Source organism: Bos mutus, chromosome 5, assembly GCF_027580195.1.
Source record: "Bos mutus isolate GX-2022 chromosome 5, NWIPB_WYAK_1.1, whole genome shotgun sequence".
In the NCBI taxonomy this organism is placed as follows: Eukaryota; Metazoa; Chordata; class Mammalia; order Artiodactyla; family Bovidae; genus Bos; species Bos mutus.
The window spans coordinates 49,857,329-49,885,249 of record NC_091621.1 but is presented as its reverse complement, the minus strand read 5'-3'; the positions used below and the strand labels follow the sequence as shown (position 1 = coordinate 49,885,249).

General features: G+C 42.2%; 1 protein-coding gene across 2 annotated transcripts in view; it reads left to right on the top strand.

The window, feature by feature from the left end:
* The first annotated feature begins 2,795 nt into the window (after positions 1-2,795).
* Positions 2,796-27,921, top strand: part of PLEKHG7 (pleckstrin homology and RhoGEF domain containing G7) — a 93,338-nt gene continuing 68,212 nt past the window's right edge. Inside the window, exons 1-4 of one of the 2 annotated variants that reach the window (XM_005905883.2) lie at positions 2,796-2,929; positions 5,095-5,159; positions 7,934-8,683; positions 9,218-9,240. In XM_005905883.2, the coding sequence (XP_005905945.2) occupies positions 8,120-8,683; positions 9,218-9,240 (587 nt within the window). In that variant the 5' untranslated portion in view covers positions 2,796-2,929; positions 5,095-5,159; positions 7,934-8,119. Of the gene's footprint in view, positions 2,939-5,094; positions 5,160-7,933; positions 8,684-9,217; positions 9,241-27,921 lie in introns of both variants that reach the window. The other variant, XM_070370928.1, reaches the window with a different exon arrangement.

Sequence of the window (27,921 nt, the reverse complement as noted above, 5' to 3'; positions counted from 1 at the left end):
TGGCTTCTTTCTCTGAACTTTGTGTTTGGGACTAGAGCAACTGTTCCTTCACCCTCAGAGTTTACTATATCAATGTATTTGTTGATGATGGACATTCTATTAAAATGGACATTGGGATTGTTTCCAGTCTAGGGCCATTCTCTGATTCTGTTAGAAGAAATAAAAGTCTATCAACACAAAGATCAATGAGAGCCAGCACCAGCCTGAGTCCGGGAGACCTGGAGTACAGTGAACTGGACCCTGCTTGTCCTCCCTAACACAGGGAGCCTGTTCTCAGGTCTAGCCCTTTTACACAGATACGGAAGTGTGGGAATAGGAATGTGGTATTGCCAGATGGTTCACTGAAAAATAAAACTTGCGATCAAAACAACAAAACAAAAAAACTTGCAATCCAAACTTTTCTATAAAAACGCTTAACTTTTAATGTGGGATTTTTTTTTTTTTAACTGGAAGGTCACACAGATATAGAAAACAAACTTATGGATACTAAGGGGGAAAGGTGGGGAGGGATGAATTGAGAGATTTGGGATTGACACACATACACAGTGATATATATAAAACAGATAACTAATAAGAAAGCTACTGTACAGCACAAGGAACGCTACTCAATACTCTCATGACCTCTATGAGAACAGAATCTAAGGAAGAGTAGATTTACGTATATGTTTAACTGAATCACTTTGCTGTACAGCAAAAACTAACACAAAATCAACTATTCTCCAATTTTTTTATAAAATAAAAAAAAAAAAACTAGAAGTCCAGTCAGAATTCTACAGCTTGAAGCCTCAGATCTAGGTATTCATGATACAAAAAGAGCTTATCAGGATTTAGACTTTGTGAAGGGGCTCATCCCAAGCGGCTTTCTCCCCAGTGAAGACTTATCCTGATCAAGTAAAGGCTTTGTTTCAAGGCTTCCCTGGTAGCTCAGAAGTTAAAGCATCTGCCTCCAATGCAGGAGACCCAGGTTCCATCCCTGGGTTGGGAAGATCCTCTGGAGAAGGAAATGGCAACCCATTCCAGTATTCTTGCCTGGAGAATCTCATGGACGGAGGAGTCTGGTAGGCTACAGTCCACGGGGTCCCAAAGAGTCGGACACGACTGAGCGACTTCACTTTCACTTTCGTTTCAAGAAGGTTGCCCCAGGTCCTGAGGGAAAAGCTGGCCCTCAGGATCCCCTCTGCACCATGGCAGCCCTTCCCCAATCAAAATGCCTCCCTGTCCCTTTTATTCTTTAGAGGTTAAATTATCCTTTTTCCCCCTATAATCCTTTGTGACCTTTCTGTAGACTCTTAATTTTCTTATTTAAGATACAACCAGAGGTTGAAAGTTTCTGGATGGGTGTCAAATATCCCATTATCATCATCCCCCAGGAGACACAGTTTTACAATCAGGCTTGCGTGAGGGGACTTGCCGATGAAGTTCAACGTTCACTTCCACAAACCCAAAGCTAAAATACTTGATTCATTTTTCTTTCTTCCTCAACTGAAACAATTCATTGCTACATAGCCTTGGCAGGAGCTCAGACTATTTATGCTGGCTCCATGCTGGCAAAATAAAGAAATGCCCTTGATACCGCATTTTGGGTTTGACAGTGTCAGTAGTAAAGTGAGAAGGTCAAGTCATTTTTCAAAGTTCTAAGTAAATGATGTTCTAAAGAGACCAATATGAAAGGATTAAGGACTAATGCAAAGGTTATCACAAGGCCAACGTCTATAAATTAGATCTTTTCCCCCCCTAAGGCAGCAGTTCTCAAATCTTTCATCTGTAAAAAATCACTGGGAGACTGGGGGCCCCACCCCTAGATATTCTGACTCAGGAGGTGGGGAGGGGCAAGAATTCACCTTTCAAACCAAGTCTCAAGCGGTACTGATGCTTTTGACCCAGGGAGCCCACTGTGAGAATCACTGACCTAAAGAAACCTTCACAGTAAGTATCTGCAATGATTCTAAACAATGAAAACCAGTAAATTAGACCGAATTAGAATTTGTTTGTATTTGCTTTTGTAAAGAGTCTGAAGAAATATTTTTTAAGATGGTGTACATTCCTGGGACTGTATGCCGTATCTCCATCTAGACACCAAAGGTTTTCTGGGGTACTGCTCAAATGAGAATACCGGGAGATACAAACGTTTTCCGTTTGCATTTTAATTACTTGAAAATTAACGCTCACAAATGTGTTCCCAAGTACAATGATCGTTTCCTCTATTATTCAATGCTTATCCAAAGATTCCACTGAAGTGAACTGAACTGTTAGTTGCTCAGTTGTGTCCAACTGTCTGCAACCCCATGGTTGCTCAGTTGTGTCCAACTGTCTGCAACCCCATGTGGACTGTAGCCCACAAGGCTCCTCTGTCCATGAGATTTCCCAGGCAAGAATACTGGAGTGGATTGCCACTTCCTTCTCCAGAGAATCTTCCCCATGAGGGAAGCCAATGCTTATTAAAACACTCCACTAAATAAATACAAAATGTTTTAGGATGTAAGCACTGTAAGGTTGAAAGGAATGTTTTCTCACAACTTTGGAGAAAGCAAACGGATAAGATACCTAAAACTGTCTCACTGAGCTATCAGTGATGCTCACCGAGTACCGAAGGGGAAGTAAAAAGCCACATTTGCATCCTCCCTTTATTGGATCAGTTACTGTTCAGTAGAAACAAATCACCTGACCTGGGCGGTCTTAGATTCTGAACTTGCTTTCCCTTAGACCTTTTCATAAACAAATAACTAGAAATTTCTCTAAGAAGGGGAGAGGCCAGTTCCTCCTTTCAGCTCCTGTCAAGTGTGCCTGTGCTCAGCCAGGAGGGTTCATTGTTACAGGCGTGGAACCTGTTCTTCCGAAACCTCGCCTGGGAGCTTGCTCTGAGGTCTGCAGGCTCCCCTGTCAGGACCCACCTGGACAATGTCACCTTCAGAGGCAGACCATCCCACAGGTATCAGAGGTGATGTTCAGCTGCTACTGGGTTCTCTTCTTGCATTTTTCATTTGTTCAGATCCTGTTGCTACCAGTTTCTCTTGGTCCTGTCTTGCTGGTCTCGCAGGTCTAAGCATAATGGGTGAATCATTAATCTGTGCGGTTTAATTTCAAGTACACTGAGATTGCTTTCCCCAACAGTGAGGGTGGTGGTTGCTGGCTTCTTAAAGCTTGGGTGATCAAAGCCTGGTGAATTCACTTTATAATACAGTGATCATTTATTGATTCAGTCTTCTAGGGAAGTAAAGGAGAAGAGATAGCCTGAACTTTTTGGTTAACTTTTGGCTTCTTATCGGATCCATGGGGATAATCATTTAGAGAGGGCCTCCCAGGAGCCTCACCTATTATCCCTGCAAGGAGCTTGTGAGGGAGGGACTTTATTATCCTTTCATAAATGTGGCCTGGAGGCTGACCCAGGCAGAGAGGCTTGTCCCAAGTCACAGGGCTAGCTGGTGCTTAGGCAGAGAGAGCAAGCAGATGGTTAACTCTAGAGCCTGGGCTTCTCTTCTCAGCAATGGCCTTCCAAAGCTCTGCTGTAGCTAAAGTTTCTTCAGTTCTACAGTGAGGGATGTCAGCAGTTACTGCTGTCTTGGTTCCAATATTTGAGACACTGGCCAGTAAATAATACTTAATGACCCTTGGAAACAATGGAAACATTGAGAGACTTTATTTTCCTGGGCTCCAAAATCACTGCAGATGGTGACTGCAGCCAAGAAATTAAAAGACGCTTGCTCCTTGGGTGAAAAGCTATGACAAACTTAGACAGCCTATTAAAAAGCAGAAGCATTACTTTGCCAACAAAGGTCCATCTAGTCAAATCCATGGTTTTTCCAGTAGTCATGAATGGATGTGAGAGCTGGACTATAAAGAAAGCTGAGCACTGAAGAAATCATGCTTTTGAATTGTGGTGCTTGAGAAGACTCTTGAGAGTCCCTTGGACAGCAAGGAGACCAAACCAGTCAATCCAAAGGAAATCAGTCCTGAATATTCAAAGGAAGGACTGATGCTGAAGCTGAAGCTCCAATACTTTGGCCCACCTGATGCGAAGATCTGACTCACTGGAAAAGACCTTAATGCTGGGAAAGATTGAAGGCAAGAGAAGGAGATGACAGGATGAGATGGTTGGATGACATCAGTGACTCAAGGAACATGAGTTTGAGCAAGCTCTAGGAGTTGGTGATGGACAGGAAGCCTGGCGTGCTGCAGTCCATGGGGTCGCAAAGAGTCGGACACGACTGAGCAACTGAACTGAACTGAATGATCTTGGATATAATAACCAGGTACTAACTGCCACACCCTAAGTCAGGACAATTAGAAGGAAATCTGAAGCAATGTCCTAACCCCTCTAAGGAGAAGAAAGAAGGTACAAGAAACCCAAGCACTAAGAATTCTGAGAGAAATATTATGCAAGTGCCTATGTAAACATTCTGAACTCCTTTAGCCATGTTGCTGCCTGGAATTATAACAATGCTTTGCTGAGAAACACAATATAATCCCCCAGTTGTGGTATACATGTGTAGAAGTAACTCCAGCCCTCAGCTCAGCCATTTGTCAGGAGAATGAGGAATGAGGTCCTCCAGTAAAGAACCTGAAAAGAGACCTAATATACCTGTTTTCATTAGTAATCATTCTTCTCCTACAAAGAACATGGTATCAGCCAGAAATAACCTAAAATCTAAAATCAAAACCAGTTCAACCTCACCGTAACTAAAATGTTAAGTTTCCTAGCAGGTATTACTCTCTCCCTTTGCCCCCCACATAAGGGTACCGCGTGCATTTTTGTTCTACATGTGAAGCTCTGTTAACATTTGAGACTTGGCTCAAAATATTAAAGCAAACCCAGGGTTAAGAATCTCAGGTTTTCTTTTGTAGATAAGAGTCTGTTAACGTCAGTTGATATCTAAGTAGTTCCTTAAACAACTCTCCAGTCTAAAATCCAGCATCTGGTAGTTTCACTTGGCTTTAAACCAGAGGAGAGCCAGGGAATAAATGTAAGAGAATAGAGTCTCCCTAAATCAATGTCACAGCATTGTAATAGCAATATCATGATGTTGGGCTCCTCCCGTGCTCCTCCCGTTTACTGATAAGAGTAAATCTAAGAGCCTATTAATTCTCTTGACACAGGATTACTGGACTTCTATGCCTGAAACAGATTAGAAGAAACCAAGGAATGAAAGAACCTGCCATAGGCAAGTACAAAACTAGAATTAATGACTAAAAATTTGGGAGTACATCAGTGTGGGGCCATTTCATATGGGGTAAACAATCGTATGCTACAAAAACCTGCAGCAATTACTGTAGTTTCCATAGAACTACAGTAACTAGTCATAACAGTGCATGTTAGCTAATCTCATGAGTGACAATCAACATAGGACAGGTCTTCAAGAATTTACGAGTGCCCAGTATTCTCTATTATCAAATTGAGGACGTAAATAAGACACAGTAGAAAAAGTTCTACTAAAAAGTACTGTCAATGCAATTAAAATTATACAGCACTAAAAGAACAAATTAGCTATCCTTAAAATTGGGCTGTCCATTCCTGAAGGGTTACAGACTGCTTTAGAATTATAGACTTGCTGGGAGATCCCTGACGGCCTAGTGGTTAGGATTCTGTGCTCTCACTGCTGTGACCTGGATTCAATCCCTGGTTCGGGAGCTGAGATACCTACCACAAGCCACGTGGTGCAACCAACGGAATAAAGGATTATAGATTTGCTGAAGTTATTATTGGAAATCTCAGAATATGTGGTCAACTACTGATGTTCCTCAACCAACAAGCTATGTATCATCTGAAACCATTTCCCACATTGCCAATGGCAAGGGAAGATGGTTATATTATCTGTTCCACAGTCCCACATCAGACGTGTAAATAATCAGGAGTTGACCCTTAAGTAATACTTGATAGATGGGGGTAAGGATTGATGCTTTTCCACAGGAAACTACTTTCTTCATATGGAAAACTACAAAATAATGAAATAGCAGTAAGTTATTTGCATGTCACCATGAATCAAGTTGGCAAATGAAAGAATCAGATTTGCTTGAACAAGAACAGATAGGAGGTAATTCTGCATTAGTGAACCATAGAAAGCACCTCTAATCATGAGAAGCAGGGCATCTGAGTGACATCTGGGTTTTTCTTTTCAAATTGGCAAGTTATTTTTCCCAAAACATGGGGATGGATAAAATCTAAAATGTGTTTTGCCAATTACTTTGCATCACTATCTTTGAAATCATGTCGCATTTCGTAGTTTAAACCTTGAGGGAAAGGGCCTTGTTTTTCTTGTTCTTTACATCCCTTTACATACATATATACAATCATATATACAATCATACATATATACATCATACATACACACATATATACAATCATACACACATAAATGCAGAATGTAAGGAAAATTGAACATATATTTGATTCTCTTAAAATGGAAATAAAAGGTGATGAGCTTTGTAGCTTCCAAGAAGTCTCTTAATCTCTTAGATCACCAAGGTTTTGAAAAGTTTTTTTGTTTAATCTAGAAGGGATATTAAGTAAAACGTGCATGCATGCTAAGTCACCTCAGTCCTGTTCCACTCTTCATATCCCTATGGTCTGTAGCCTGCCAGGCTCATGAGTCCATGGGATTCTCCAGGCAAGAATACTGGAGTGGGTTGCCATGCCCTTCTCCAAGGATCTTCCTGACCCAGGAATAGTACCAGAGGCTCCTGCAGTTCCTGCACTGCAGGCGAATTCTTTACTGAACAGTAAATATTGCCAAAGCTGCTCCAAGACTTTCCTCAAAACCCATGCCCAATAAATAAATAACAAAATTAAATAAATTAGGAGAGCCTGACATCATGACCCCCTAAACAGCTGATGGGGGTTTCCCTGGTGGCTCAGTGGTAACGCCTGAAATGCAGGAGACTCAGGTTTGATCCCTGCATCTGGAAGATCCCTGGAGGAGGAAATGGCAACCCACTACAGTATTCTTGCTTGGGAAATCCCATGGACAGAGGAGCCTGGTGGGTTATAGTCCATAGAGTCGCAAAGAGTCGGACATAACTTAGGGACTAAACCACTACCACCACGTCAGTGGCCATTGTACAGCAGGAGTGTCCTCAAAGCCTGCCAACTCACTCCACACCGCTTTTAGCAGGAGTGAACACACAGGTTTAAGTTAAAGGGTCCAGAGATAAGAAAGGAAGATACAAACAAGAAAGCAGATGGAACCAGCTGGGACTAAGATGGCATGAATCTGACCTCCAACAGATCTTGAGTCTCACACGTTGATTTTACAACATTAGCATAGTATATGACACACCTACTGGCTGCTAGGACCAGACATTACAGACCAAAAAAGGATAAAAATCAGCTGGCACCGCACTCCCTTGGAAAAAGGCCAGACCCTGCAGGGTAAACTAATGCATGCTGCTGCTGCTAAGTCACTTCAGTTGTGTCCGACTCTGTTGCTACCTAGGCAGCCCACTAGGCTCCTCTGTCACTGGGATTCTCCAGGCAAGAATACTGGAGTGGGTTGCCATTTCCTTCTCCGAACTAATCCCTATTATTAGCTTCACTCCTCCTCCCTTTGTTTTTATTCTTTAAATCACTGTCGCCCACCTCCAGGGCGACAAATTGATTTGTGAACACAATTTCTGCTTAGTCATTATTTGGCCACTGAGTAAAGCTTGCACTTTGTCCATCTCAGCTTGAGTTTCTTATTCACCTACTGAAACTCCAAGGGAAAAAGAACCTTCCCTTAAGGAGGCAGGGAGCAGGAGCCAAACGACTTAATTTGGTAAACAAATTTCAAAACATAAACAATTTAGATTGAAAGGCTGGACACACTTATCTTAATTACCTACAAAACATAACAGATACTAATGTTAACTAGGCATTCGTTAGCTCCTCTGACTAACTGGAAGCTTCTGTGTGAAATTTCAGACACCTTTTTTCTCACCTGCATCTCCTTGTTTGCAATAGATTTTGCACTCTGCTCTCCCTTAATGATCAGCCACTTGCTTGCAATTATCCTTTGGAAAAGGATGGAAACACACTGAGGAACACAGGCATCTGAAGACGGAAACGGAACCACCCCAATGTGGTCAGGAGAACAGCAACTCTGACGACATCGCCTGGAAGTTTCCAGCAACAGGGCCTCTTAGTGGCATGGAGAAGATGGAGCCATCCCGCCAAGAGGTGCAGCCTGCAGCCTGCAAGGCCTCTCCTCCATACTCCCTGGAAAGCTTGTCGAAGAAGCACTGTCAGAACCAGGGGAATCTTCTCCACTTTGACCGGCAAGCCCCTGGCCGCTTGACCACCTCGCCCACTTTGCGGAGGTTAAGAAGCCGCGGTTGCGGGAGTGTGCGCGGAGGTGCTTGCGGCACTGCTACTGGGCATGCGCCGCCTCAGCACGTAGCCTTGGAAGTGCGCACCTGGGGCGACTTGCAGGAGTACCCTGGCTCCGCAAGTCCCCTTTCCAACAAGGTATGTGAAAGCACAGAGGAGTCTTCTCACTCCGTGTGGCCCCTGAGACTCCACTCAAGATTGCCTCTGGACTCTGAAAGGGCCCTCGACTCAGCCGAGTCGGTTGAGCTCCAAATGGGGCCAGGTGAAGAGCGTGCCCTTCCCGTGCCTCAGGACCTCGAGGAGGGGTCGCATCCTCAGGCCTCCTTTCCACGGAAAGGAGACCACTCAGCACCCAGCCACACTCCAGGACCTCCGGGGCCTCAGGTAACACAGCTCTAAGCCTCTTGCCTCTCGTTTGGTGAATGCAAAGCATAATAGGTCTCCAGGTTGCCAAATTGGCGAGGATGGGGGGGCAAGGCAGCGGCGCCTCCTTGAGGGAGCCAACACAGGAAGTCACAGAGCTGGGGGAACACAGTCTTTAGGACAGCTGGCTGTCAAGCAAAAGGGGTGCAGCAGTTTGGGGAAGGAGAGGGAGGTCGAGCTCACTTTCTTCTTCAATATCCTTGAAGGCACTTTAAGAAAGGACCCGAATTAGAAATGGTCTCTCAGGCATTAGAAAGTAAAGGTGGCTCTCTTGCAAATCCAGGCTGTGTGAAGACCGCCAGGCATGGCTGGTTTAAAAGGGCAGAAAGAACAAATTATTCAAATTTCTAACGTTCTAATCTTCTCCCCAAAAAAGAAAACTCCAAAACGTTAATAACTGGGGATGTTAATGACCTCTTCCTTCAAGATGTGTGCTTTGGAATTTTGGATGGGTTTGAGCAATACTGAAATGTTTATTTTTCCAATTTATTTCAGAAAGAAGAATTGCATCAGTACAGGTATGTCTTTACTTTCTCCAGTGCGATGAAAGCTGTTGACTTTTTACTTTTACATCCTCTGTTCTGACACAGCAGACCCAATGGTGTATTAATCAGGGTACTTTGTTTTACAGCCCCCAAGTCACTGTTCATATTATGGGTGAAACAGTATTAATTTCCAGAGTCTACTTTAAGAGCCTAGCATTTTACTATGGCTGGTGTATTTGTGGGTAGGGTATGACAGCCACAGGTGGCCATGGTTTTCATTTTGAATTGTCAATGACTTGGCCTTGTGGTTTAATTAACATCCACTTGGTAATAGTTCTTGTAAGGTAGAGAAGATGTAAAGGCCAGAAACATTCAACAGTTTTTCAAAGAGAAATTCAGAAGACAAGGATAAAAGGAACAAGATGTGCTGTTTAAATCTAGGGCAACCTTTAATATGCCTCTAACAACAGACTATGCTTTTATCTAGAATGCAGGTAGATTGTGTCACTTCAGAAACCAACTCTGACTTTCAGCTTGGTCGCCCAGCTCTGCCAGTGGATTTGCCATTTCTTTCAGGGATGAAGAGCTTCTGTGGCAGAAAGGGAAAAATCCAAGCCCAGTTTCATCCGCCCAGTTTGTAGGATTGGTGGGAAAGCCTTCATTTCATGTGGAAAGTCATCCTCAGGGAATTAGCCATTGTTTTATTACTGGCCCTCAATCCTCAAGCAAGAGTTTGCTGTTAATAGCAGGAAGGATGAGATCCATCTGTGCAATCTTTGTTGATTTTAACTCTTGTAGATTTTAATGCTAGTTGGCCTAAATGTATCTTAGGTAGAGAATATTTACAAAGCCATAGGCAAATGCAAAGTATTAGGTTTATGTCAACTAGTTATTGCTATGTAACAAACCAGCTGGAACTTCAGTGCCTTAAAACGGCAACTGGTTATTGTTTCTTATAAATCTATGTGTTAATTGAGGGTCAGTTGATCTAGCCTAAGCTCAGCTGAGTAGTTCACTCCATGTGTCCCTCATCTTTTTCATGGGACCAAATTGCTGCCCTGGGCGTGTTCTTATGTTGAAGGGAGAGGTTCAAGGGGATAAGTGGAAATATGCAAGGCCTCTTGGACCCTGAGCTCTGTACCTTGTCTAATTCTCCTGATCAAAGCAAGTCACGTACCTGAACTCAAGGGCAAGAAATTATGTGTCACCAGTATTATGTGGCAAACTGTATGGATACAAGGGTTGGTGAAGAAAGGGGCCATCAATGGAAATCTTCTACAGGTGCAGACCAGAATTAAGCTCTAAAATGATACCTAATTCAAATGTGTCAGAGAAAGTGAAAAGAGAATAGTTTCAGGGAAAGATGATGTTGATTAGAGTCAATCATGCAGAGTCTAATAGGGTATTTAGGGAATTTGTTCCTTACCCTAAGAACAGTGTGATCAGATGGATATAGGGTAGACATGAGATTTAGATGAGAGTGGACTCTAGCAGAACAATTAGAATATTCAGATATGAGAGGTTGGAGGGTTAGGCTCTGGTGAAGGCAGTGGAGTTAGAAAGAAATATCTCAGTTCCGGAGATTGTTAGGAGATACCACCACCTACCATTTGTGAATAGTAGACTACAGGGGGTGAGGGGGAGGAAGTTGTCGAGAATGACTTCCAAGCTTCTGGCTTGCACTGTTGGGTGGCAGATGGCTCCATTCACTGATATAGGCAACCTTGGAGGGGATAAGGGGATGTGGGTGGGTGGGATGAAAGTTTGAACACGTTAAATTTGAGGACCTGTGGAACATCTGAGTAGAGACTGTGAGTGGGTAGTTAACTAGAGAGTCTTTAATCAAGGAATGCTTCCTAGACCACGTAAAGTCTGTCCAACTTTGCATGTAACCTGGAGTTAGTGGACCCAAAGGCTAACTGCTGGGGTGCACCAAACCATTTGCAAAAGATGATGTGCAGGTAACTATTATTGACCAGCAGAATCTTCGTGAGGCAGTAACAGAAATAGTCCTCAGTGATTCAAAGGGAAGACTTGGTCAGAGGGCTTAAGGCCTTATAAAACTGGGTAAGTTTCAGTATGTCACCATCACATACAAAATAGTGAAAAGCTACAGAAAGTCACCACAGGGAGTCAAAGATGAAGTATTTTGGACACCTTGGTATATGGTGATGACCCAGAATTATTCAACATTGTTTCTTCAGGACTTAGTACAGTACTTGGCATGTAGTAGGCAATGTTTGAATGAATAAATGAAAGAGTAAGTTACTATAAACTATTCATATGTTTAATAAATACTCAAGCATTACTACTAAAATAATTTTGCATCAGCCACAGACCACTCAATCTGTACCTTTTTAAACCAAAAAATTTACTGAAAGCATGAGTTTTTGTTAAATAGCTAGCCATTTTTGGCACAAAGATCCTCTGCCTGCCTGCCTTTTGCTCTCTCTCTCTCTCCTTCCTGTCATTTGTTCTAAGGGCTACTTCCCAGGCTGTGCGGTCCGACGGTGTAAGGCAAAGGGCTCTTTACATGAGGCCCTGCTGTCCATTGAGGGAACTGAGGGGCCCTCACCTCCAAAAACTTATTAAAACTTTATTTAAAACACACTTTAACTTGGGCTTTTACTATGCCTTTGAAATGATATAAACCAGGGTCTAGCAAACTATGGCAGAAATTCAACCCACCACCTGTTTTTGTAAATAAAGTTATATTGGAGCACAGCCACATATATTCATTTAAATACTGTCCATGACTTCTTTCCCACTGTAACCACAGAATTGAGTAGCCACTACAGGGAACATATGGCTCACAAAACCTAAACTATTTACTATCTAGCACTTTATAAAAAAAGGTTTGCTGACCCTGGTATATTCAGTTAAGAACTGCTTGCTTCTGTGGCAATCAGTCAATCACAGCAATGTTTTCTTTCCTTGTAGCCCTTTTGAAAAACTAACTTTTCTTTTATTACAAATTCTCAACACATAGCCTGACAATTGAGCAGGCTATGTAAGTGAGAAGGGCCCAATCTACTCTCAGTTCTGAAATAAGCTCAGTGTTAGGACTTGGATTCCAAGTTTTTCTTTATGGAATTTCTTTCTCACTGTTGTTTCCTCTATGTATAACATTCCAGTGAATTCACACTCACTCCAAACTCTTTCTCCTGTCACCAAAATATGCCTCCTGGAAAACAATCTTTACAATGTATTCTTACTAAAGTGTGAAGGACTTCAGTTCAGTTCAGTCGCTCAGTCATGTCCAACTCTTTGCGACCCCATGAATCGCAGCACACCAGCCCTCCCTGTCCATCACCAGCTCCCAGAGTTCACTCAAACTCATGTCCATTGAGTCGGTGATGCCATCCAGCCATCTCATCCTCTGTCGTCCCCTTTTCCTCCTGCCCCCAATCCCTCTCAGCATCAGAGTCTTTTCCAATGAGTCAACTCTTCGCATGAGGTGGCCAAAGTACTGGACTTTCAGCATTAGCATCATTCCTTCCAAAGAACACCCAGGGCTGATCTCCTTCAGAATGGACTGGTTGGATCTCCTTGCAGTCCACTCATCTTTCCAAGTAGAGCAGTATATTTATCCCCTTTTGGGTTTCCCTATACCTCATAAATGCTTCCATCATAGTATCTAAAACAAATGTGTTTCTCTGACATCCATCTCCTCTCAGAAATAAGACCTTTCTGAAGGCAGAGACCACTAACTTTATACTTCATCTCAACAGCCATTACTCAGCTAGAGTCTGTCTCAAATATTTATTGAAGAAAAGGATGGATGGAAAGATAACAGGCAGGGTGGCAGGCTGCTTGGCTTACAGTGTTACTTACCTGTCCCCGGTGTATTTGAATTTCGACAGAGGACATGACTTGAAGCCAAGCAATAAAGCCATGTTACTGGAATTTTAAACATCATGAAACAAGGAGGGGAGATTTTGTGGGCAGGCACACTTTCCTCACACCGCTTAAAGTCAGTCTTCCAAGAAAACTGTCTATCCCACCTAATTTTTCAATGAGCCTTGAAACTGAGAAGGAAAATGAACATACTACATTTATGAGAATGGACTAACCTTCCAGTGCTCAAAAGTAATCAGAAAAAAACTAAATATATCCAAAACATGAAAACCAAATGACAAGGAAGAGACCAGACAAGAACACTGATTGCCAGTAAATTATCTGGAGAGTCATCTAAAGCCAGTTTCATCTGGACTAGCCCTTAGCAGAGGCAGCACAACATAATATTAAGAGTTATTGGAATCAAACTCCCTGGGTTTGAATGCTGTATTTACTTCTCTCTGGCAGCATGACCTTGGGCAAGGCTCTGAACAACTCAAAACCTCAAAAGTATTCATCTGTGAAAGTTGCTCGGTAGTGTCCAACTTTTTACGACCCCATGGACTGTAGCCCACCTGGCTCTTCCCAACCCAGGGATCCAACCCAGGTCTCCTGCATTGCAGGCAGATTTTTTACCATCTGAGCCACCAGGGAAGCCCTGTGTCTTCCCTCATCTGTCGATTGGAGATGCAAATACAACTGACACTTCAACAGCACAGGGGTTCAGGACGCTGTGCAGTCCAAAATCCACATATAACTTTACAGTCAGCCCTCCTTATCTGAGGTTCAGTAGTCAGCGGATTCAACCAAGAACAGATGGTGTAAGTACTGTAGTATTTCATGAAAAAAAAAAAATCTGCCTTTTAAGTAGACCTGCTCAGTTCAAACCTGTGTTGTTCAAGGGTCAACTATAGTACCCATCTACTAAGCTTTTGATATGATAAATAGCATAACTCAAATTTACCTTTTTTAAGAAGCTGAGTCATTCATTCATTCAGCACTTCCTGTATGCAGATCACTGACTTACTCTTTCTAAAATATTTTGACCCCAGAGTGAAAGGATAAATCACAGGAAGTTCATCTGATGTGTCCAAACATTAAATTCAATATAATGTTAAATTCTCCCCAGACTTTTACTTAAAACCTGTTGGATAGCTAGCACTGTCCCAGCCGTTAAGTGTGAAATCTTGGTAGAAAGTTAGTAACTACCAATGATTAGGTGGCATGTTGGTTTTTTCAGTCACTGTTCACATGTGTTTGTTCTGTTTTGTTTACATGTACATGCTGCTTTGTTTTTGGCTGCGCTGGGTGCTCGTTGCTGCACACAGGCTTCCTCTATTGCAGTGTGCCGGTTTCTCATTGCGGTGGCTTCTTCTGTTGCGGAGCACGGGCTCCAGGTGCACAGGCTTTAGTAGTTGCTGTGAATCTCAGCCCTCCATAACATATTTTGTTATTTTCTTTTTCCCTCCAATTATATTGAGGTATAATTGACATAGAACATTATATAAGTTTAAGATGTATAGCATAATGATCTGAAATATGTACATGTTGCAAAATGATTACCACAATATGTTTAGTTAACATGCATCACCACGTGTAGTTACTTTTTTTTTTTCCCTCTTGTGATATGTGAATACTGTTAATTAGTTAGAGGCCTCAGGGTGTCATGGAGGTCTTCTTGAGCTGGGCCTGGCTGGAGGCTAGAGTGGGAACTGGCAGCTTCCTTTCACGTCAGGAGCCTTGTGTTATTCTTGCACTGCATCAGCTACCCCAGAGTGTAAACTCCATCACAGCAGGAGTTGTGCCTGTTTTGCTCATTGCTATATCCCTAGTGTCTCGAACACCACCTGGCACATAGTAGATGTTCAATGAAACTTTAAGGAAGGAAAAAAGGAAGTGCATTGGTCGATTAGTTAGGTTAGGTCAAGCTTGGTAGGGGGAATTGTATCATCCCTTTCTGGAAGTTTTCTCCTCCAGCAATTTATCTCCCTCTAGCTCCTTTCAACCTCTGCCACCTTCCTAATCAGTTCTGTGTTCATCTTTCGAGTGTTCGTTGGATTATTGGGGATTTGTATGACTATGATTTGATCATGCTGGGTGGAATTTTTTTTAACAGACTAATATTTTTTTAATTTAATTATTTACTTGTTTTGGGCTGTCCTTGTCTTCATTGCTGCACTTGGGCTTTTCTCAAGTTGCAGAGAGGAGGGCTACCCTTCATTGTGGTACACGGGCTTTTCATTGTGGTGGCTTCTCTTGTTGCAGAGCACAGGCTCTTGAGTGAGCAGGCTCCAGTAGTTGGGCTGTGTGGGCTTAGTTGTGTGCGTGGCATGTGGAATCTTCCTGGATCAGGGTTTGAACCCATATCCCCTGCTTTAGCAGATGGATTTTTGTCCACTGTACCACCAGGAAAGTCCCACACTGGGAATTACTGCCTTGTCCAGAAAAGGCAGTAGTCTCAAAAGACAGAGTTCTAGGCAGTTACCGATACCAGCAGCTACTCTCTTGCTCTGAACACATGTGGGTTTAATAACTGTCACTGATTGAGCCCAGGATGTCACAGCATGGTGTGTTTTCCATGCTGTTGGAACCCCAAAGCTTGTCTTTGTTGTATTCAAAGTGACATGTTGGGATGAGTCCCATTTGTTCACCCCACATTCACGGAGTGGCCGTTCAGTGCCAGGCTCTGGAGAGTAAGCTAGAGGCTCCCCGTATATTCTCCCTTCTCAGATGGATTTTGGTAACATTCTAGTAGAAAATGGAACATTTTGGTAGAAAACTGGAACTGGATATTATGTAAAGAATTATGTCAAACATGTTAATAAATGTTTCTAACAATCTTGACAGACTCATAATGAAAAAAAATGTTGCGCAGACCTTAACCAAGAGAGCTATAGTTCCATAAGTGGCTATTGAATTGTCATTTCTCTATTGATTATTTTTAAAAGGGATTTTTTTTTAAAGATTGTTACTGATTCTAACTGGTTATTCCTGTGTAATCAACTCACAATTATAAGCAACCATTCCAATTTGTACTATATCTCTTGCATAAGGTAGAATACTATGTTTCTTAAAATAGAACACTGCAAGGCGATCCAGCCAGTCAATCCTAAAGGAAATTGGTCCTGAATATTCATTGGAAGAGCTGAAGCTGAAGCTTCAATACTTTGGCCACCTGATGCGAAGAACAGACTCATTGGAAAAGACCCTGATGCTGGAAAGGATTGAAGGCTGGAGGAGAAGGGGACGACAGAGGGTGAGAAGGTTGGATGGCATTACTGTCGTGATGATCATGAGTTTGAGTAGGCTCCGGGAGTTGGTGATGGACAGGAAAGCCTGGCGTGCTGCAGTCCATGGGGTCGCGAAGAGTAGATATGACTGAGTGACTGAACTGAGCTGAACTTTTTCCAGTCACACAGTTGTTGGAAAACCACCTGCTGGAAAATGTACATTTATCATACGAATTTTAGTATCAGACAAAACAAGGCCTAACAAGCCTGCTTAATAAAAGAAAAACAGCAACAACATTGTATTATCTTACTAAACTTCAAAAGATTTTTATTCCATTAATATACACATATCACTATAGGACAATTGCTACCCTCAGTTTCTACCCACTCATATTCTCTAGAGTCTTTTGTTTTTCTTTAAAATTTGCACCTGGGAATTAGAGGCCGGTAGTCCTTGGTTTAAGCCCACTGTACAGAGAGAATCTTTTTTTTTTTCACTGCAATTAAAAAAAATGTATTGGAGTATACTTGACTTACAATGGTGTATTAGTTTCAGGTATCAATTCAGTTCAGTCGCTCAGTCATGTCCAACTCTTTGCGACCCCATGAGCATACCACGCCTCCCTGTCCATCACCAACTCCTGGAGTTCACTCAAACTCACATCCATTGAGTCGGTGATGCCATCCAGCCATCTCATCCTCTGTCGTCCCCTTCTCCTCCTGCCCCCAATCCCTCCCAGCATCAGAGTCTTTTCCAATGAATCAACTCTTCGCATGAGGTGGCCAAAGTACTGGACTTTCAGCTTTAGCATTATTCCTTCCAAAGAACACCCAGGACTGATCTCCTTCAGAATGGACTGGTTAGATCTCCTTGCAGTCCAAGGGACTCTCAAGAGTCTTCTCCAACACCACAGTTCAAAAGCATCAATTCTTCGGCACTTAGCTTTCTTCATAGTCCAACTCTCACATCCATACATGACCACTGGAAAAACCATAATCTTGACTAGACGGACCTTTGTTGGCAAAGTAATGTCTCTGCTTTTGAATATGCTATCTAGGTTGGTCACAACTTTCCTTCCAAGGAGTAAGGGTCTTTTAATTTCATGGCTGCAGTCACCATCTGTAGTGATTTTGGAACCCAGAAAAATAAGGTCTGACACTGTTTCCACTGTTTCCCCATCTGTTTCCCATGAAGTGATGGGCCCAGATGCCATGATCTTTGTTTTCTGAATGTCGAGCTTTAAGCCAACTTTTTCCCTCTCCTCTTTCACTTTTATCAAGAGGCTTTTTAGTTCCTCTTCACTTTCTGCCATAAGGGTGGTGTCATCTGCATATCTGAGGTTATTGATATTTCTCCTGGCAATCTGGATTCCAGCTTGTGCTTCTTCCAGCCCAGTGTTTCTCATGATGTATTCTGCATATAAGTTAAATAAGCAGGGTGACAATATACAGCCTTGACATACTCCTTTTTCTATTTGGAACCAGTCTGTTGTTCCATGTCCAGTTCTAACTGTTGCTTCCTGACCTGCATGTAGGTTTTTCAAGAGGCAGGTCAGGTGGTCTGGTATTCCCATCTCTTGAAGAATTTTCCACAGTTTATTGTGATCCACACAGTCAAAGGCTTTGGCATAGTCAAGAAAGCAGAAATAGATATTTTTCTGGAACTCTCTTGCTTTTTCTGTGATCTAGCGGATGTTGGCAATTTGATCTCTGGTTCCTCTGCCTTATCTAAAACCAGCTTGAACATCTGGAAGTTCACGGTTCACGTATTGCTGAAGCCTGGCTTGGAGTATTTTGAGCATTACTTTACTAGCATGTGAGATGAGTGCAATTGTGCGGTAGTTTGAGCATTCTTTGGCATTGCCTTTCTTTGGGATTGGAATGAAAACTGACCTTTTCCAGTGCTGTGGCCACTACTGACTTGTCCAAATTTGCTGGCATATTGAGTGCAGCACTTTCACAGCATCATCTTTCATGATTTGAAGTAGCTCCACTGGAATTCCATCACCTCCACTAGCTTTGTTTGTAGTGATGCTTTCTAAGGCCCACTTGACTTCACATTCCACAATGTCATACAGCATAGTGATTCAGTTATACATACATTCATTCTTTTTCAGTTTCTTTTCTCATATAGGTTATCACAAAATATTGAGTATAGTTACCTGTGCTATACAGTAGGTTCTTCCCGTTATCTATCTTATATATAGTGGTGTCTGTATGTTAATCCCATGGAATCTTTTTTTAAGAATGCCAAAGATGTCTTTGTCCTGTTTTTATAGGAGGAGCTTTAATTATTCATCTTTAAACATTTCTGCCGAGGTAAAGGTCATCACATAATTACTGCCCCACCCACTGGCCACTGGCGGGGAGAATAATAGCAAACCTAAACCCTTGGTTCACAGATCACGAGGAGTGGAAAGGGTCTCACTCACAGCTGTTCTCCACAGAAGGAAGCTGAGGCCTTAGGAAGCAACATGCCAAGGTCACACATAATGAACATCAGGGTTAGGAATCGCAGTCCTAAGTCGGGTAACCTGCCGCTCAGTTGTATTGCCCCCTACATTTGTCTCCTGTGGCTTCTTATTAATGTACCACTAACTAGTGACTTAAATCAAAAGACGTTTTATAGTCTGAGAGTTCTGGAAGCCACAGCTCCAAAGCCAAGGTGTCAGCAGAGCCACACTTCCTCTGGAAGCTGTCGGGGAGGACTGCTCCTTGATTCTTCATGCAGGCACTCCTTGGCTGTGGCTGCATCACTTTAATCATCTGCCTCTGTTTCCACTTGGCCTTCTCTCATCTCTGTCTTTTCTCTGGGTATCTCTTATAGGTACACATGTCATGGGATTTAGAGCCCACCCAGATAATCCAGAATAATCTCATCTCAAAGTCTTTTAATTACATCTGCAAAAACCCCTTTTAACACATTCACAGGCTCCAGGGCTGAAGAGATAGACATGTGTTTGGGGGGCAGGGAGTTTCCATTCAACCCACTGTGTTGTTTAGTCGCTAAGTCATGTCCGACTCTTTGTGACCCCCTGGACTGTGCAATTCCATAGACAGAGTACCCCCAGGCTCCTCCTCCATGGAGTTTTCCAGACAAGAATACTGAAGTGGGTTGCCATTTCCTTCTCCAGAGGATCTTCCCAACCTATGGATTGAACCCACATCTCCTTCATTGCAGGTGGGTTCTTATCTAAAATAGTAACCATCATTATATATCAATTAAAAAACAATATCTTAAATGGTTCATAGTACCGTTTTCTCTTATTTCCAAGTCTTTTTGGAGTCTGACTTGGGTATTTTAATTGAATTCTTGCTCTGTTGTTCACTAACAGCGAGACCTTAAGTGAATGCCTATCTGTCCTTCTAAGCTTCAGTTTTCCTCGGCTCAATAATGAGAACAGTAATTTCCACTTCATAGAGTACTTGTGAAAATTAATGTTAGTGCATGTAAAGCTCTTAACAAAATGTCCAGTAACAGCTGATACTCAGGAAGTGCCCGCTGACTTTAAGTCAGAATAATGTGCACCATGAACAATCCAGTCTTTACAAAATTTATGTATTTGAGGTCCACTAGGGGACACATTTCCACCAGCCAGAAACTTTTCTGGCACTGACATGTGATCACAGGCTCATTGCTGAATGTGATGCCTGGGTGTGTGGCTTGCTCAACTGTGGGAGAGAATTCTCTGGATTCTCTACATTGTTGCCACCCCAGCCCACACCATGGACCTTCAGATCTTCAGCGGAAGACAGAATAAGGAGAATTTCTGGTACCAGAAAGGAGACAAGATTATTCCAGCAACCATGGGACTAGTTCCTTCAGATCTGACCGGCCTGGGGCATCACAACTCAGGGTTAGTGAAAGTGGTTTTGTCTGGGTTCGGGTGCAGGGGAGGCGGGGTTCTGGCAAGACAAAGAGGACTGTGAACTTTGAGTCAGACACCCAATTAGTTATGCAACCTCCTAGGTCCAGAATTTTATCCTAAAAGAAAGAACCAGAATAGCCAAGCATAGAACCAAAAGACAAAAAAAAAATGTGTTTCTCATAGTTGTTTGTTTAGTGTGCTTCTCCAAACTACTAAAGGGCAGCAAGAAAGTATTCAGCACTTAACCGTGACAATGGCATGCCAGCCACACCCCAGACATTCTGCAGTTACTCTCAGCTCATTCCTCAGTTTAATCTTCCTCTGAGGAAATTGGGTACCAAAACTCTTCCGCACCCTCTTCACACAGGATGCCATGACCCCATGTACATACCATTTCATTCGAGGAAAGGAGATAAGTCTGAATTTATTGCAGTGATTGCTTCCAGGGAGTAATCAATTTAGAACTGGACACAGTGACCCTGTGTGCATGCTACATCTTAAAAGAAGCAGTCCCATTTAGAATAGCAAAAATAAGATTCAGAATCCTGATATAGCTATCAGAATTAAAGAGATATTTTTAAAACATTCTAGGCCTGACATTACACTTTCAGATTCTTATTCAATTGGTCTGGGCTGCCTCTGTGGTCAGCCCCATTGTAGGGACAGCTATTATAAGGCCAGTGATGAGTTTACTATCCTTTAGCAGTTACTGAAAGAAGTAGGTGGGGCTTGCTTGGTGGCTCAGTTGTAAAGAATCTGCCTGCAATGCGGGAGACCCAGGTTCAATCCTTGGGTCACGAAGATCCCCTTAGGAAGGGAATAGCTACCCACTCCAGTGTTATTGCCTGGGTAATTCCATGGGCTGAGGAGCCTGGTGGGCTGTAGTCCATGGGGTCACAAGAGTCGGACATGACTGAGTGACTAACACTCGGACTTTGGAACCCCCAGCACCTCTCCCCTCATGAGACCTAAATGCAGAGTCATTCTGAATTCATTGCAACTGCATTAACATCACTAATCCAATAATCTGAGCATCTCTGGCTGATACAGGCATGGGTTCCTGTGCAGAGTGCCCAGAAATGTAGTCTGCTGCCAGGCACAGGTGATGCAGAGGCAGGTTTTCTGCACCAGTTCATGTCTCTTCATTTATTATGTGCAAATACTCTTTCTTATTGTTTTCCTAGGTCTCCATGTGGTTACAGCTGTAATTCTTGATATTTTTATTAACCCATTCCCTCTTCTGATGAACACAAGAATGTCATCAGAGCTTCTGTTACAGCATTCCATGGGCATGCCTACCTTTCTAGAATGAGCATCCCTGGGTTTTAGACACCAAGGCAACAAGGCCAAGGTCATGACTCAAGCCTAGTACAAGGCAGTTGTTTTCCCTCTGTTCCGTGTGTGCACACTGAATGCCAAAACTGCCCTAATGTGCTCCCAAAAGGATGCCTCACGTCAGCAGGTATCCCAGACCAGGAAGAAATGGATAGGGGTAACTGAATTACCTTTAAAGGTGGAGGAACTCAAATTGCATTCTGTGTGTTGTGTGTGCATACAATTATTCATTTGTGATCCAGAATGGAAGAGCAAATTCATTCGGAATCTATCTGTGTACCATCCTATAGATCAACATGCCTGTTTATTCAACAAGCTTATTTGGATATCTATTCTTTGTTGGGTTCTATACTTGGTGCTTAAATTCTGTGATAAGACACAGCATGAGCCTTCAGTGAAATCATTGTAGAGGCGAAGTGGAAGGAAGTGGGAGGAAGTAGGGCAAGGTGGCTGGCTCTCTTTGGGTAGATTAGGAAAGATTTCTGGAAGGAGAGCATCTAAGCTAGAACTTAGAGATGCGTATGAGTGTGTGTGCCTGGCAAAGTGGAGGTAGGCAGATGGGAACTACCTGAGCCAAGTCATGGAGGCGTGATGTGCAGGGTAAGTTTAAAAGTGAGTAGCTAGCTATTACTGGAGTACACATTCTGCAGAAGATTGTGTCAGAAGGGGAGAGCGATGACTCAGTGTGCACAGGTTTGGTTATTATTCATTTCGTCAAGAAATATTTATTAATCCCTTACTGAACACAGGGATTTAGACCAGGAGGTAGGCACTTAGGGTAAGAGGGGAGTAGATAAGACACGAATGTGCACAACTACGTTGTAAAGACTTCCCTGGTGGCTCAGACGGTAAAGCGTCTCCCTACCATGCAGGAGACCTGGGTTCGATTCCTGGGTCGGGAAGATCTCCTGGAGAAGGAAATGGCAACCCACTCCAGTACTCTTGCCTGGAAAATCCTGTGGACAGAGGAGTCTCGTAGGCTGCAGTCCATGGGGTCGCAAAGAGCTGGACACGACTGAGCGACTTCACTCACTCACCGTGTAAAGTAAGATACTTTCCACAAGGGAGGACAACCTCAGAAGAGTCTTTTATTCATTCATGTTCATCAGTAACCATGGACTGAGTACTAAAGGAGCACCCACCGACGCAAATGATAAGACATGCTTCTTAAATAGAAGGAGATGGCATTCTAGTAGGATAAAGAACATGATGTTGTAGTATATTTGACAATCAACATAATCACATTTATTGACAGCTTACTAAGTTCCCATCACGGATCTAAGTGCTATATGTTGATCGGTTGATCTTCACACAAAAAGTAGGTATGGTCATAGTCTACATTTCACAAATGGCAGTCAGGACCAGAGAGGTTACTTGCTCAGTCAAGGTCACTCAGCTAAGATTAAAGTCCAGGCAATTTGACTCCACATTCTTAGCCATTGTTCTAGAGAACTATAGGAGCATGGAAGAGAAATGCATAAGCCAGCTTGGATGAGGCCAGGGAAGACTGATTCTTCTATTCCACCATTCATTATGTCCTCTCAAAGTCCCAAGGGAGCATAAAGATAGCTTATAGAATCTTAAGCCAAATTCATAGTACTTACCAGATTGTATACCATCTAGAGTTTAAGCTCAAAAGAATAAACTCTTCCCCCAAAGTTTATGTAGCCTACATTTCCTATTTAAGTTACTGTATTTTTTCCAATCCCCTCTATCCGCATAAATACCAAACCTCATTATTCGCTTCCAGGGTCTTTATCAGGAACAGTATCAAGTTTACAGGGAAGCTTCTAATACTTGTTTTTGGGGTACCTCTTGGGGCTCCCAGAGGTTTATGCTACCTAATACCTTTTGGATAGCACTGTGAAAATTCCTGGCTGAATTTATGTACAGCTGCTAATTCATTATATATCAGTTCCAGTGTTCTGTTTGCAAAATGAAGAAACTAGAATTGTTATTTCTCATTCAAATTACTGTAAGTTTTCCAGCTTCCACTTAACTCAGACCCCTCCATCCTTATGACCATCATGGACATTAGATTGGCAAATAACAAAAATGGGAGAGTTGTGAAAAATTGTAACTCTAATGATTTTGTTAAAAACGTCATCAAAAATAGGTGGTGAGAAAGTCAAATGAGAGTGCAGAATTCTTGGAGAAGGAAGTCCAGGATGAGATGTGTGTCAGTTAAGACAGCCTTTGTCTGCATATCAGAACCCAAGTAGAACAGCATAAGCAAATAAAGGATATTCTCTTGTAGCATAACCAGTCCTGTCAGGCTGCCCCTTCTCTCCGGTTCTGCTGTTCCATTTGCAAGATCACTGGTATGCTTGCAGGTATCAAGCCGTGTTCATGACAACAATAAGGGAAAAGGGTGAATGTAGCCACCTCTGTCCCCTTTGAAAAATTTTCCTAAGAGCCACACCCTGAAACTTCGGTTTAAATCTCATTGGCCAAATTTGTGTCATATAGCCTCTGCTAGCTGCAAGGGAATCAGGGCTTGTCAGTGCATTAACTCAGCACATGGCACCCCTGACAAGCAGTGTTTTGATGAGGGCGTGCACATTGGCTTGATAGCTAGCAGTTCTGCAACATTATTCTAAAATTTTCCAATTAAAAAGAACAGAGAGAGGCCAGTCAAAATAAATTTTTAAATCCTAGGACATGCAGCTAATTGAATAAATCTGAGCCTGATTTTATCTAAGTAATTTCCTTTCAAGTTCCTTAGATAATCCATGGCCCTAAATCTCATGAGATGAATAGGAGTTAGACAGGTTTAGAGAGGGCAGAGAGAGTACAAAGCATTCCCAGTTAAGTCACTGACATGTGAAACATTTTGTGGGAAATTACAATCCATTCCCAGAGAATAAATGGCAAAGTAAAGAGTATTAGGAAGGTTATTGGGCCAATTCATGGAAGGCTTGTATGGATGCTTTAAAAACATGTTTATCTGAAGCTAGGAGGGACTAGGGCCAGACTTATATTTTGGATAACTTATATTTAGTGACTGGGTGTGGGATGGGACCAAAATGATGGAGCAGAAGATAAAAGTGATGAGACAGCTGTGTTAATACAGATGGAAGCCGTTGAGGACCTGGCCTAGGGGATGCCAGACAGCACACAAATATGGAGAAATATTTCTTTGAGTGTCAGGGGAGACTTCTTAGAGGAAGCAGGTTTTATAACTGACAGTTAACTTTCTTTTATGCCTCTATCATCTGTATGCAGAGTCTGAGGCATTCTTACCTCATAGATTTTGTAGGAATTTATGAGACATAGGTTATTCACTGGAGAAGGCAATGGCACCCCACTCCAGTACTCTTGCCTGGAAAATCCCACGGACAGAGGAGCCTGGTAGGCTGCAGTCCATGAGGTCGCTAAGAGTCGGACACGACTGAGCGACTTCACTTTGACTTTTCACTTTCATGCATTGGAGAAGGAAATGGCAACCCACTCCAGTATTCTTGCCTGGAGAATCCCAGAGACGGGGATTCTCTGGGATTCTTGCCTGGAGAAACCCAGAGATCTGTCTGTGGGGTTGCACAGAGTCGGACATGACTGAAGCAACTTAGCAGCAGCAGGTTATTCACTAATTATACATGCCCATACAACTTGTCCTACTGTTCATATGTAAAATGATCTAAAATGTTTTTAGCAAAAGGCTGAGGATTTGGAATATATTTTAAAGGTAGGAAAGACCTATATCAAGGTACTTGTATTCTCAAAATCAGTTGTTCTCCAACTCTGAGTATCTAGCTGCTGCTGCTAAGTCACGTCATTCGTGTCCAACTCTGTGCTACCGCATGGACTGTAGCCCACCAGGCTCCTCTGTCCATGGCATTCTCCAGGCAAGAGTACTGGAGTGGGTTGCCATTGCCTTCTCCCTGAGTATCTAGGGAACTGGATAAAACCGCAGATGCAGGGGTCCACCTTCAGACATACTGGATCAGAAGCCAAGAGTTAGGACTTGGGGATGGGTAATAAAATAAATTCCACCAGCTATTCTAATACCAAGCTTTGGTCAACAGCATGTTAGGCCTGATAGGACATGAACAGGACCCCAGCAGCAGATATATTGATAGGAAGAAGGGCATGAGAGCCCAGAATATTCAGTTATGAGACAAGAGATGAAAGTACAGGCAGAAAGGGCATCAATCCTGCAAAAAAGTCAGCAGCATGGCACTTGGCTACAAGGCGTGGAGGACTCACGCTGTAGGCAGGTGGGAAAGTGGAAGGATCAGAGGAAGGACTGGCCTAGGGAGCCTCAAGGGGCTCCAGGCAAGGCCTCTTTGTTGGAGGAGGAAAGCTGCATGGCAATGACCCAAATCATAATATCCAAAGGAATATGACAGACCCAGACTCCCAACTTTCAAGGCAGATTCATAGCTAGACTTTTTGTTGGAGACAAAATTCCTCTGTATATAAGGTAAATGATATGCTAAGCTATTTGATTAAAAAGGGAATTTAGAGATTACATAGGTTGGTAAGTAGAGGGAATTGCATTCCCTCATCCTCAAAATAGACTAAAGGAATATCTGAACAGCTCTAATGGGGAAACTCTGAAAATCCCTACAATTGAATCCTCTCATTCCTTACTCATTTTGTTCCTTAGAAATCACTGATCACATGCCTATTGGTTTTGCGGCTACTCCGCACTGTGTCTGATGTCAACCATTTATATTGTGCACATCTGACAGGAAGTTTCATGAAATACGGTAGAAGAAAGAAGTTAGATAGGCCTGTTGGCTAAGCTTTTCCAACAGCAGTTGCCATTTTTCCCAGGGAAAATAAAAGTGTTGCCCTTAAACAACCAGCCTCCGATATCTAGGGGTGTGTGTGGTGGCCATGCACACGCATCCTGTTCCCTCTGAGGCCATATGAGTAACTTGCAAAGATTCTTGTGTTTATTTATTTTTTTTTTTCATGCTACAAAAATAGGTCTTTATTCTTAGGAAAATATAGTCAGAGCTAGCTTCCTTATGCTATACATAAAATCTTAACATCAGAGGCAGTACAGATAGTACAGATAGTTTTTGAACTGATCTCCAAACAAGCACAAACCCACTACGTTGAAAAGAACAGGTAATTTTGAGGTTTTTGGCAAAGACAGTACTTCACACATCTAATCCAAATCAAAGAGCCTGCAGACAGTTTTCAGTGAGATAAAAGGAATGAAATAAATATAAATTCTACAGATAAATAAATGTAAGAGAATTTAAATAAGCTAACAGAACTAATTTTTTTAAATAAAAATACTAGTCAGGTACAAGCTTTTGTTTCTCAATGCCAGACTTCTAGATGTTTATCAGACTACTGTTAATATCATTAAAAACCTAATCTTGGACCAGGGCATTAGTTTTAATACTATTTTGCAGTCGTAAAAAGATTTTCTTTCAACTGAATGCTCCTGGCCCTGAAAAAAATATTTTAGGCATATTACTGAAGGCAGACTGTGGTACTAATAAAACTTGTATCTTAAGTACTTTTTAAAAAGTGACAGACAAAAAGTCCATCCACTAATTTGCCCACAGTTAAAAATGTCTTTGAACATTGGCTGATAATTAGCATCTTAAGAAAAGTAGTGGCATGCCCTATTTATTGCCTTTTATTTCTTTTTCTGCTCTGATTGCTGTAGCCAAAACTTCCAAAACTATGTTGAATAGTAATGGTGAAAGTGGGCACCTTGTTTTGTTCCTGACTTTAGAGGAAATGCTTTCAATTTTTCACCATTGAGGATAATGTTTGCTGTGGGTTTGTCATATATAGCTTTTATTATGTTGAGGTATGTTCCTTCTATTCCTGCTTTCTGAGAGTTTTTATCATAAATGGGTGTTGAATTTTGTCAAAGGCTTTCTCTGCATCTATTGAGATAATCATATGGTTTTTGTTTTTCAATTTGTTAATGTGGTGTATTACATTGATTGATTTATGGATATTGAAGAATCCTTGCATCCCTGGGATAAAGCCCACTTGGTCATGGTGTATGATCTTTTTAATGTGTTGTTGGATTCTGATTGCTAGAATTTTGTTTAGGATTTTTGCATCTATGTTCATCAGTGATATTGGCCTATAGTTTTCTTTTTTGTGGCATCTTTGTCAGGTTTTGGTATTAGTGTGATGGTGGCCTCATAGAATGAGTTTGGAAGTTTACCTTCCTCTGCAATTTTCTGGAAGAGTTTGAGCAGGATAGGTGTTAGCTCTTCTCTAAATTTTTGGTAGAATTCAGCTGTGAAGCCGTCTGGACCTGGGCTTTTGTTTGCTGGAAGATTTTTGATTACAGTTTCAATTTCCTGCTTGTGATGGGTCTGTTAAGGTTTTCTATTTCTTCCTGGTCGAGTTTTGGAAAGTTGTACTTTTCTAAGAATTTGTCCATTTCTTCCTCGTTGTCCATTTTATTGGCATATAATTGTTGATAATAGTCTCTTATGATCCTTTGTATTTCTATG